This window comes from Pyxicephalus adspersus, chromosome 3 (assembly GCF_032062135.1).
Source record: "Pyxicephalus adspersus chromosome 3, UCB_Pads_2.0, whole genome shotgun sequence".
Classification (NCBI taxonomy): domain Eukaryota; kingdom Metazoa; phylum Chordata; class Amphibia; order Anura; family Pyxicephalidae; genus Pyxicephalus; species Pyxicephalus adspersus.
This window is the reverse complement of record NC_092860.1, coordinates 51,475,781-51,489,240: the sequence shown is the minus strand read 5'-3', so window position 1 is coordinate 51,489,240 and position 13,460 is coordinate 51,475,781. Positions and strand designations below refer to the sequence as shown.

Below are 13,460 nucleotides of genomic sequence, written 5' to 3'. Positions count from 1 at the left end.
CCGACGCTTACAGGGACGTCACCGGGAAACCCCGGAGATCGTCACTGCACACACCGGGTGAAGACTGAAGAGAGAAGACGTCTCTGGAGGAGCTGCGGGCACAAGGTAAGTGTTTTTTTTCAGTTGTAATCCGATTGTCATACAATGTTGTATGACAATCGGATTGCACTGTATCGCGTATTTCTATTTTTAGCTACCCCGAACCGGGTTCGGGGTAAATGATTGTAGCAAGTTTTCTTGCCCCGAACCAGGTTTGAGCTAACCGCCCAGGTGGTTAATTTAGTTAATTGTTTCCTTTTCAAAATGTTTGTGAAAATCTGGACAAAATGTCACCATTCTGCTAAATATATTGAATTTATTAGGCAAGGTATTATTTTTATTAATTTTTAAGACGTTCAACGAACTATATATGGCTGAGAGCTATGGAAGCTCCCTAAATGTATTTAATTTTTTTTTTTTATTGTTACAACTTTTAACAGAAGCATTTTTGCACATTTCATACAGCGACTCTGAAAACAGAAGCACATTCCACATGCAGATTTAAATAGTGCAGTGTGATTACAAAGTGTATTGAAGAATAAGCAAACTGAAAATAGAGCCCCCTAAAAAGCCCCTTTATTTAAATGTCAAAATCCTTTACATAGTAAACGTTATATGTTTAAAGCACATGCAAATATTTGCCTGCCACTCAAATATGGGATGTAAGTATAATATATTATAATGTAAGTATATAATAAGTAGGGTACTGATTTATTAAAGCTCTCCAAGGCTGCAGAGAATACACTTTCATCAGTGAAGTTGTGTGATCACGCAAACCTGGAATGGATTTCTTCAAAGTTATTAGCAATTTGCTAGCAAATTTTATTAATCCTGGACTAGATCCATTCCAGATTTGCTGAATCACCCAGCTTCACTGATGAAAGTGTATTCTCTCCAGCCTTAGGGAGCTTTATTAAAGCAAGCCCATCACATTAAAAACCCAATAATGAGAGGCCAATCATAGAAACTGCAGTCTGCATATTAGTACTGCATATCATATATTCACTGACTGCCTTAAAAAATCATATTTGTATTCACTGGATTCTTGACAGCTGTCACTTCTTTTCTAGGTAATGATCTTGGTAGAGTCCTTCGATGGGGAGCAGGTTACAGTGGAGAGGATCCATATTCTATCCTCCTATCAGTAGATGAAGCAGAAAATGTTCTTATGGATCGCTGGACCATTCTTCTTGATGCTCAAGAGGTTGTTGACTCCATGGAAAATGGTATTTCTGAACCTGAGCCACCAAAGGTATGATCACATTATTTCTTAACAAGGACACCTCCTTTTCAATCTTAACATCTGGCTTTTAGAAGACCAAGTGAACTGTGTACTTTGGGTGAAGCACAACTCCTTTTCAGTCTTCCCATTGCTTAGGAGAGGCACAGAACCCACTTCTAAACAGATACACAGGTTAGGAGGAGAGTGACAGGAAGGGGTATTGTGCTGTGTACAAGTAGACTGCTTCCTTGGTGTTTTTCACTGACTAGAATAAAATGGTTATTATTACTGCTTGCAAAGCATATCTCTCTCTGATTGTCCTAATCACAATGTCCAAAAATTGAAAAGGATAATTCCAAAATTTTTAGCTGTCATCAAAACAGTAATAGAGGGGAAACCTTTAAATAATAATTGAATAATTGATCTCATGACAGCTACCTGAGGGAAGGAATTATCATTACCGCCGAAATATTTCAATTAGGTTCTAAACTTACCCACAATTTGGGGTTCATGACACCTTTTTCTAGACTGAATTCGGTTTTTTTCTTAGCTCTCTGGACATTTTTGTCCTTTTGACTTTTGTCATTTTTTAATTGTCAGTTGTAAGCTGACCTGCATTTTTTTTTCTACTCCACTATGTTTTCTTCTGTCTGTGTGTATGTATATGTATGTATTTATGTATGTACATACAATGAACCTCCTTCCTTAGTGTTACAAGGATAAAAACTTACCACTACAATATTACCTCTGACCCAGCAGCAGTCTGTAAATGTGCCATGAATGGATCTCATTACATTATATCTTTAGTACCAAAGTACTACAGGATGCCCACACACAGCATCCTTTCAAGATACAGGACACGATTGTGTCTGCTTTCTACAGTCTAAAGCTAGAAAAAGTGTGGCCCTTCAGTCTTGTCCTTCAGCAATTATAAAAGCCATAAGGGAGAGACTATGAGAGGTGGTAAGGAAACTGACAGTCATATCAACAGCATCCCAGTTGTAGAAATCATCCCATTTTAGCTTATGAGGACATTCACACTTAATAAATAACTTACCTAAAGGCTGCACCACTGCTGTTTAAGGCCTCTAGACCCAAAAAATAAGACCAATTTTTACAGGGTATTTTTGAACCTCCCTTATATATTTACAAACAAAGGAAAATGGGAAATGACCATTAGAGGAATTTTATTGGTGAAGCCATGAGGGCAGTTCACAGCAAGTGTTTACTTGCTATTAACTGTTCCTTACCTCTCCCTTTATGCTTTTATTTACATAGTTATAAACTGATCTCAGATTTTTTGGTTTCTTTCTCCCACTCTCCCTTTTTCTTTCATTTTCCATAACTTCCTCTCTCTGAAAAGAAAAAAAAAAGGAAGTAAGGGCAATCTTGGAACAAGGTACCAATTGAAGGATTCTAGCTATATTTAGTTTACAGTGACAATGCTCAGTTTTTTCCAGTGATGATAATAGTCACCTGGGCAAAAAGAGGATGAATCTCTTCAGTGGGGACCCAAACTGCAATAGAAAAGCTTATCTGAGCTGTTTCCTTTTCTATCCGATCAACTAATTTAAATAATTTTTAAATATGTCCAATGTTTTGTTTAAAGATCCTATCAACGGGTCATTTGCCCTCTAGTGGTCATTTTATGAAATACTTAATTTTATAATTTCATAATTATATGTAATGCTACTTGAAATCACAACTTGGTTCTGTGTATAATTTGAGATCTTAGACTAGAAAAAAATAAATTTTTTAGAATTAAGAAAATCATAATTTCCCTAGCTCTTGTCTAATATGCTTACTTTCAGCAAGAGGTTAAACCTGTAGGTAGTACAAATTTAAAATCTCCCAATTAGCCCTGACCCTGCCTATAAACTAGCATTCTGTAGCAGTAGGAGTAATAGGATGTTGAGGTTGCTTTAAAATGACATGGCTTTTTTTCTTACCAGATTGTTCAAATGAATAACTACTGTGGAATTGGGATTGATGCTGAATTAAGCTTGGATTTTCATCATGCTCGGGAAATTGAACCTGGAAAGTTTAATAGCAGGTAATCTGTTTACTCATTAAACATTGTTTAGTTTGTTATTTGTGATATTTTCATTGCCTGCAAAAATTCCTTTGTGCCATTCCTAAAAGCGTGCCAGCCCAAGAACCTTCCCGCTCTCTTACTACAGTCCTCCTTCTGTTAAAGTTAATCTAACTAATCCAGTCACTAAAATCTCAAACTGTATAATGGTAAAGATTAGCATGTTGAGTATAACAGTTTAGGATTAATACCATGCTTATATAATCTTGAAAGCCATGTGTTTTTGTTATGGTCTGATTCAGATAATTGCACTGGATCAGCTTACTATAATCTCCCTACTGCTCACATACGTGTCTTCACCTGCTTTTAGTTTAAGAAATTACATTTTCACTTACAGAAATACTTTTTAACAAAATTTTAACAATTCATTATCAAGCTTTGAGATGTCTGAAATGTAGGCTATTTTTTTTTTATTTTTTTTAGGTTTCATAATAAAGGCGTATATGTTAAAGCTGGTTTACAAAAGCTCAGTCACAACAGAAATTTACATAAGGACCTGAAACTTCAGGTGGACCAACAAGAGGTGGAATTGCCAAATATAGAAGGTCTCATCTTCCTGAATATTCCCAGGTAGATAGAATTCATATTTTTATCAGTGTACCAATTTTATTTATTTATTTATTTTTCAGATCACATTTCTCTATACACGGTAATAGTAGTAGTGTAATGTTGTTCCTAAAAAGACGAACAAAATATTTTAGATATATTTTGTGGCCAACAATAATGCACAACATTATAACAACAAGATAATTTAAGATTAAGTGACCCAAAAACAACTCAAGGTACAAAATAGTTAAAAACTGTAAAAAAAAAAAAAAAAAAAAAAGGTTGGGATACATTTTATTGGTATTTTTCTTGATTATGGTTTTGAATGTTAGCTGTGACTGGTAAACTTGTGCCTCAGGTTTATAATCATTTTCAGATAAAAAAGGACCTTGTTTTATATCTGTATCAGCTTAAAGTGGAACTAAAGTTTAAAAAAAATAAAAAAAAAAAATAAAAAGCACACTTACCTTTAAGCCCCAGATCCCTCGATGAAGATGGCAGCGCCTGCACGAAGAATTCCTGGTTGGCGCAGGACCGCACCGAGGAAAGGTCCTGTGCTGTCAAGGAATTCTTCCTCCGGGAGCTTCCATCTTCAGTCTTCTTTTCCAGTCTTCTTTCTTTGCCATCCAAATTTGCACTGCGCAGGTGAGATTGGGTGACACCGCCTGCTGTAAAGGGGGGAAAAAAACTAGAGGATCTTACTACACGTGCGTGAGATCGCCATCTCTTTTCCCTTAGTGGAAAAAAGGAGCAGCCAAGAGCCTCCCAGGATGCATGACATATGTATCCCAGTTGTTAAGCCTTGATCGCCACAGCAACCAAGACCTAAAGGGGCGGTGCTGCACCCCCCTTTTTTTCTTTAAAAAAAAAATTAAATTTTTATGTTAAATAAAAGGGTAGACATCACATATGTAAAGTAAAAAAGTTGAGTTTAGGTCCGCTTTAAATTTGAGTATATTCTGTACACAACCATATTTGGTATTTGAATTTCTCAACACCAATTTTTCAAGGGTATAACCTTTCCCAACCCAAGAGAATGGTTTTAGCTGGACGTACACTTTAATTACTATTAGGTACCATACTTTTTGAAAACAAATGAGACTTTCCAATAGTCAAAAGGTGTTCTACATACTGGATTCTTCTCATCCTTTGTCTTTGTATTATGTTGTTGCTTTATACATAAAAATAAACTTGTTTTTAATGTTTGTGTTTTGTTATCAGTTGGGGCTCAGGTGCTGATCTTTGGGGCTCTGATAATGATAATCGATATGGAAAGCCAAGAATTGATGATGGATTACTTGAAGTTGTTGGTGTAACTGGCGTAGTTCACATGGTAAGTGATTTTTATTTATAGGGACAGAGAATGTTTATAGTCAAAAACTGTATTATAAAACATGCCATAAAAACATTGTCCTTTGTCACTATTGGAAGCTATAAAGAATTTAATTGCTAACCATGTTTATACATTTCAAGTTAAACCGTATTTTTTATGTACTTCAGTACATATTTTTTTTTTAATCTGTATATGGCCCTATATGTTCAATATTTTCTGTAGGCAGCTATTAACCATAATAAAACACTGTTCCTTCTTTTCTATGATTGCTGTGAGATACATTTTGCATGATATTAACAATTGTATTAGGGTGATTGCTGTGTCATTTCTAGTGTTTCTGGTGCTATTTTGCTGTGCCTTCTGCAACTTCTGTAACAGGGGAATAACTATTAACTTCCAAAAACCCCAGAGCTCAGTGCATCCCCATAACACTTGACTCCTGTGCTCAGTGTGTAATATACACCTGATTCCTGCACTCCGCTTTTTAATGTCCACCTGATTCCTGCACTCCGTTTTTAATGTCCACCTGATTCCTGCACTCCGCTTTTTAATGTCCACCTGACTCCTGCACTCCGCTTTTTAATGTCCACCTGACTCCTGCACTCCGCTTTTTAATGTCCACCTGACTCCTGCACTCAGGATATTACATGCACCTGGCCCCTACAGGCCCACAGATTTTTAGGTACATCCCATCTAACTGTTAAAGTTGTCTAAGGTTATCTAATTGTTAAAAAAAAATTTCCATCGAGAAATGTCAGCTTTCTGGAGATGATTGTATAAACTGATTCTCACAACAATGGTACAGATTTTTGTGTGATGGTATGTTGTATTTTTATGTTTTTCATGTATTATTTTTATTACACAGTATTTATATAGCACCAACATATTATGCAGTGATGTACAAAGTCAAAGGGGCTTACAATCTAATATCCCTACCACAGTCATATGTTATTACCACAGTCAATTTTTTGGGGGAAGCCAATTAACCTACCTGCATGTGTTTGGATTGTGGGAAGAAAACTGTACAAACATAGGGGGGAGAACCTGCAAACTCCATGCAGATTGTGCCCTGGCCGAGAGTCGAACCTGGGACTTAGCACTGCAAATGCCAGAGTGCTACCCCTGAGCCACTGGGCTGTACAGATTTCATGCATATGGATTGGTGTTTTGTTAGTAGTTATGGTTCAGAACATATTTTTAATTGTCTAGTGTTAATTGTACTGGTCAGTTGCTCCACTTTCGTGTTTTCTTCCCCCTTCCTTGTCCCCGTGTTTTATGTATAAAAATAAATAAAAATAGTTTAAAAAAAAAAAAAAAGTTGTCTATAGTGCGTGTCTTTGGTATAATAGAAAATACTTGTTTTGTATCTCCAGGGTCAAGTTCAAGGAGGACTCCGATCAGGTATTCGAATTGCACAAGGATCATACTTCCGTGTAACACTTCTGAAGCCTATTCCAGTTCAAGTTGATGGTGAACCGTGGATCCAACCTCCTGGCCAGATAATTATTTCTGCTGCAGGACCAAAGGTAGAGAAGCGGCGGTCTAATATTTGGCTGTGTTTTTGATTACCCTAAAAAGTATTGTATGCACCTAAGTGGAAGTTCATGTCTGTTGTGCAATTGGTGAACTTGTACCTTTGTATTATAATAACTCCTTTTTTTTACTTTGCACTTTTTGGTTTTTATAGGTTCACATGCTGAAGAAATCAAAACAAAAGCAAAAGAAATCTTCAAGTTCCAAAGACCCCAAAGGCGATTCTGTTACACAGAACAACAATGGGAGTTAGAAGGATCCAAAGGGGACCCTTCCAGTAAAACACTGACATCAGGCAGCAGTTGGAACTAGGATCTAATCTTGTTTCTCTGCAAGTGGCTAGTGGGATTAAAACTTTTCTTCCACAGTATCCCTAATATTGTCCATGTAATATGCAGTCATCTGCAAAATCTTGTCCTTCCAGCTTCCGTAAACTGTCTGAATATGTTCAGGGTTGTAGACTTGTATCTGTAGACCTATTTCTGCCTTTGTGAAGGTGACAGTTGCTTGTGCATGACACAAAATTGCTGCCATGGTGCACTGTTGTTGCCCTTAGTTTAATGTCCATGGTGGGACCATTTATGAAAAGTGGTAATTCCTAGATGGTATAGGGGTAACTACCATCTATTTTTTGCTGTTCCTTTATTTTTATATAACTAGTGTTCCAATGCTTGATGTTTAGGGGCAGAATTTTAAAACAGCTCCCATACAGTAAATTTTTTCCAAAACCTACATCAAGAGCCTCACTGGAAAAATAACTCATCCCATGCTGCATATTGTACTGTACAAACACTATTTTTAGACAGTCTATTTTATATGAAGAGGTATTATGAATACATATCTGACCTCGAAAGTGTTTAGGAAAACCGTAATTCCCTGTGAGCATCTGTATAGCTTTACTCTTCTCCTAGTAATATACAAGGAAGACATTAGGAATTTCGTTTTCCATACTGTGATGGAATGTATGGCAACTAGTACTGTAATCATTTTATATCTACTGACCATAGGACATTATACATTTATTGTTCTGAAAGGAGGGATCATTTCCAACTAAATTGTATTTATTTAACTTGACAATGGTGATGAAGTTCCCTCATGGTAAATGGACATTCTGCATTTAGGTATCTCCAACACATTTAAAGACACAAAGTAGCTTTCATGTGATATGCTGGTATGTATGTGCTCTTTAGTAAGATTTGCTAAAAAATCAACTTTTAGAATTTCACAATTTAGATTTTTTTTTAGTTTATGCTTGAAAAATTTAGATTCTATTGATTACAGAATGTAGTTCAGGGTTAGCAAAATCGGGAGACTGTGTCTTGTTTTCAATATGGTTGTACTAGTAATACATTGGGTGTAGTATATATGGTATTGCATCAATTTTCTGTAAGTGCTGATATCCAAATAATTTCCTACTTAAACTACCTTATGGGACAGTTCTTTACACCTAATAGTACATGTAAATAGCTATAGTGCTCTGTTTTCTGAGCTCTGTGCTAGTATACGTAGATTTAAATGTGCGTGGTGTGTGTATTTGTTTATGTATGTATGTATGAGTGTGTGTATATGTGTGTGTATGTATATATATATATATATATATATATATATATATATTATAAATAATCTCTTCACACACCAGTCAACAATGAAAAGTAATATGTCATTTATTAGTTGGTGTAAACATTTTGTTGATTGATATATATTTCAATTCATCTAAAAGAAAAAAAGACAGTTTCTCATAATGCATTTAATATATTCTATTACCAGTAGTAACAAGCACCTTATATACTGGTAATTTCTAATAGATCTTTTTTCACCAGATGCTTTGCTGTACATTTTATTCCCAGAAAAAACTTTCGTTCCATTCCAATTTCCAATATATAACTCATGCATTGTGTTTCAGTGCTTTGGAAAAGGTTCTGCTTGTTGTGTTAACCTACAGTTTTCCATCTTTAAAATAAGGCAATACACTGTAACGCATGTTAAGCCAACTAAAGGGGAGGCCACAAGCCCCTACATTTCAAGGCCCTGCAGCAGTAACCTGAATGATGTAGGCTTTACTAATAATATAATACAGATCATCGTGCTATGGTTAAATTAATTTATTGAGTATTACATATGGGAAGTGTACACATGGTCTTTCCAGATTCTCGCTGAATGTATGGCTCTTTTAGATGTACAATTGTGTTTTGAGAGTAGCTGCTAGAGATGTGTAGGCAACAAGACAAAGTCATATTTCAGTATATACATGATGTTCCCTTGAGAACTGCCATTGAACTAAGCCTAATATTTGGTCAAGCAAAACACATAGCAGTCCTGTGATCTGTATACGGTGGCCTGTTTTTGTAGATTTGTAGGTAGATATTATTTAGGTGGATCCAGGGTTAGAACATAAAAATGTGTATGCACAGAGTGAAGCTAGGTAAAGTAAAACGCCCCAGATGTAAATTGACTGACCTCCAAGTTTCCATTACCTTCCCATATGGTTACTGTGGTCACTGAGAATATTAAAATACAGGAATTAAACCTATCCTTCCATCAGCACAGGTAACACACACAAATCAGAAATTTTAAATTCACCAGTCTCATTTCTAAAAAGTTACCAGTACATGACTTTAAGTGTGAGGGTAAACTAACATTACCACGTTTGGATGATTGTATGTACCATGGACAATCCTGGAAGTACCAAAAATGTAGGTGGTTTCATAATTTTTACATATTTCCTCATGCTATGTGCCCATAGGTAAGTCTAATTTTCTTTCACAGATGTTTTACCTGCCCTCTGTCAGCAATTTTCTAGAGTACACTGAAATGTGCATTTGTACAGCTCAGTACACTTTCTCTTCATGATTCTGTGCCAGGACTAAGTTACCTTCTGGGCACATTCACAGGAGTTACATCATACCAACTCAGCCAATCAAGAGGCCAAAGAAGACTGATAGTGGATGCACCAAACATTGCAACCTTAGGCCATGTTTGTTTGCCGCTGCTTATCTTTTAATGAAATCTGTTATTGCTCCTAAGAGAAAGTTTGTTAATATCATGTATCACACAACCTTAATATTTTAGTTCTGGCAGTATTTTTTATTTAGTGAAATGTTTGATATCCTTCCCACTACCTAAACTACAAATAGTGTAATGGTATGTAAAGATTTACTTGAAAGAAATGAGTATGTAAGGTCAGATGAAATGTGCTGTGTATTGAGGTACTTTTATAGTTTAGCATTAAATTAGGCTTTCAGGCTATCCAAATATACTGTCTATGATTATTTTTTTTTACACATTATCAAAAAGTTGAATATTTTGCCTATAGCTAGGCAGTGAGACATCTAACCCTTCTTGAATGCACGAAGACCTGTTGTGATCTTCTGTTTGAATTCATCAACAGGTCATTGTGGTGCACATATGGCAAACACTTCATTCATATGTTTATGTAACAAAGTACTTTTCCATCAAGTAGTAAGATTCTTTTTGTGCAATAACATATAACGACTGCCCAGGGATGCCCAGCCCTGTTGTCATAGGGTATGCTCAAATAGGGCTGGGATCAGGCCATGTATGGCCACTCTTAGTACCCTTTAGGCTACAAAACTTTCTATCAGTTTTCACACTACTAGAAGTAATACCTTTCATGTATTAATAAGCTATAATGCAAAGTAATATACTCTGCTGTATTTGTATCGAAGAGTAATATACTCAGTTGTACAGAGCGAAATGTGTTGGCAGCCATTGCTAATTTCTCCTTCTAAAAACATTTACTTCACTGTCATGCTGACATAGCGACATTGTGAAGATGAGGATTTTTAGTAGTTGCTGCATACATGTTTGGGTCTGTGACTTAGAATGTGGAACCCAGACGCAGCCAGGCAACGAGCATTCTTAGAGGAAGGTCTGTAAAGGCATACTTGCATATCTGAGTGCAGGTTTCCTTTTATAGATAGAAGCACATAGATGCACATACAATTAAAATTTAAATCAAGGCAAATTTTATTTGTATATTTATTTGAAATATATTATATTGGAATATAATAAAGATTACCTAGAAGGTTAGTAAAGTCATTTCTAATTTCATGTTTTTCTTTTCAGTTTAAATGAAAAGCCTTGAGAAGAATTTATTTTTCATGATGAAAGTTTTTATATTAAGAATCAAATATATTTATCTGGGTAAATAATTAAGGCTTCTGGCCATAAGGTTCTGATTATTTTTAGGAAGATATATATTTAGAATGAGGGGATATTTGTTCAAATACAAATCTAACTATTTCAAAGCTTTATTTATTTGTATTTCCAGTTTGTAGCTAGAGTTCTATTCTTCCATCGTGCCTTCTCTACCTGATTACTCCTACACTGATCTGTAGTCCCTTGTATGGATTTTCTTATGTGTTTAGAATCGTGGTGTATTTTTGATTAGGCTACTAGTATATATGTACATGTAAGGTAATGAAAAGGTTCACTATAACGCATGCATAAGGCAACCTATTTATGATGGTTTCTCCACTGCCTTTGTCCTACTCTGTCACATTGGGCCAAGTGAAAACTCCATAAAGCAGAGGAGTTCTTGGCTGAGTGTTAGTAATACATGATAATGTGTTCATATCATTCACAAATTGGTTAGTGGCATGCTGTGTTTGACAGAACTTTTTTTCTGTCACATTGGTGTGTTGTTGGTTGATACATTCTATGTTTTGGCAGCTTCGCATGATTAAAAAATATCCTAATATAGGAGAAACCAAAAGTTTCTATTCTGACTTTTACTGGGCCAGATGAAAGTGTCTTCAAATGTTATAAACAGGTATTGTGTTGTCTTTTTTTTTGTTGAAGCAGTTACCAAACTTTAAATGAGCGGAGCTAAACAATTGGTTAATGTGAATGCCTGCACCCTGATTTTACAATTGCCTTCCCTCCACTCCTCTGTTTCTCTGTTCACTTGTGGTAGTGAAGAGAACAGGGCCTGTGTATTCTCCCAAGTTACCTATTGGTTACATAGAATTAAGGACTCCCCCTATGGGCTGTATACCAATTCCAAAACAATACAACCCCTATTCCAATTCTCCATGAGTGAGGTTAATCTCCTAATATCTTAAAACCAAGTCAAAGTAGAACAGATGCTTTGCTCACTGCAGTTTTCCTTCAGATTGTATAGTACTTAGGAATTTTATTTAGTATCGTTTTTTTGTTCTTTTTGGAATCTCAGTGTTCACAGATTAACATGGTTATCGTTCTTCTCATTTTATTTTCCGGAAATCTGTTTTGATAAGTCACCTTAAATAACTGCACTTTTAATTAAAAAGTTACATGTGATTTAATGTCTCTGCAGGCTGCTTAAAACAGTTGGATGCACCTTTTGAAGAGATCAGTATGTACCCCTAACCACAGCTGCTGTTTACATGCCATTGTTTTGCTGAAGAGTTTGCTACTGATTGCCACCAGAGGGAGCTCTTGGTAGAACGAGTTGGGATTTGCATTTGACTGGTCAGCCTGTCTACTAAGAGCTCCCTCTATCGGTGGCCTCCTCAGCTAAACATCAAGCTATAGATAAAATCTAGGATAGTTTAAGGATCTGCACATAAAGTATAATTAAAATGTAGGCTGCATTAATCGCATTTCCTCGTCTGTTCTTAAACACACCTAAAAGCAATAGTTTCATGTTCTATAAGTCTAATACTGATGACTTTTTAACTGCAGTTTCTTAATTTCTGTAGCACATGTACTATTTGTTGAATGAAAAATCTAAAAGCATGTTTGTAAGAAGTAATTGCATTTTTTAAAACAATTTGTTTTACTGATTCCCCCCTGTGCCAAGTTATTGTTTTGTAATATGTAAATGTATATTATTTTTTTATTTTTCTGTTCCTAAACTTTGCATCCCATTTATGTTTACTTGTGGTTTAAGCTTGAAGACATGCTATTGGTGTCACTTCGTGTCTTATAGTCTAATTTGAAAACCACTGTGTTGGTGATCTGTATGGTTTGTTTGCAAAATGTAAATTTTTGTATTTAAAAGCTGTTGTGTTATAATGAGTCTACCAGAAAAAAAATGTATATTTTGAGAAATGGCTACCTGTAATTTTGTTTCGGTTATCATTTGCACTGAGTTGAGTCCCATGTTTGAGTGAATATGTGGATATCAAAGTTATATATACATATATAAGTATATTAAATTTCTGTGAAAATGACACTTGGTTGTAAGTTTTCTTTTCTCTTAATTTCATTATACATATTACAGGTAGTCCCCGGGTTACATACGATATAGGGACTGTAGGTTTGTTCTTAAGTTGAATTTGTATGCAACTTGAAACAGGTACATTATTTTAATAAATGCACTTGGGACAAATGTTTGTCTCAACATATTATTAGGCAGCATGGTGTCAGTTACTGTATAAACTCCTCACTGTGAGTTAATCACAAACAAAGCAAAAAAAAACTTTATGGAGCTTTTAGACATTCATTACTTCTGGAGCAAGCTGTTGTTTGATATGCAAAAAGAAACAACTGCAGAGTTTGTCTTGATCATTAAAGAGTTACAAGATGTTGCTCAGCTGTGTTTAGCTAAAGATTTGCTTTGCAAGTCATGCAAACCGCCCCTATAGAAGTTGTATATACCGTGTTTCCCCGATTTTAGGACATCCCCATTAAGTAAGCCACCCCCGATTTTTAAAAAAATAATTAAAATAAGACACCCGTTTATAAGACAG

General features: G+C 35.5%; 1 protein-coding gene across 1 annotated transcript in view; it reads left to right on the top strand.

Annotated features, from left to right (window-relative positions):
• Nucleotides 1-12,941, top strand: part of DGKQ (diacylglycerol kinase theta) — a 94,196-nt gene extending 81,255 nt beyond the window's left edge. Inside the window, exons 18-23 of the mRNA XM_072404560.1 lie at nt 1,110-1,291; nt 3,214-3,314; nt 3,777-3,923; nt 5,121-5,232; nt 6,606-6,758; nt 6,920-12,941. Of these exons, the coding sequence (XP_072260661.1) occupies nt 1,110-1,291; nt 3,214-3,314; nt 3,777-3,923; nt 5,121-5,232; nt 6,606-6,758; nt 6,920-7,018 (794 nt within the window). The 3' untranslated portion in view covers nt 7,019-12,941. The remainder of the gene's footprint in view (nt 1-1,109; nt 1,292-3,213; nt 3,315-3,776; nt 3,924-5,120; nt 5,233-6,605; nt 6,759-6,919) is intronic.
• Nucleotides 12,942-13,460: the final 519 nt, after the last annotated feature.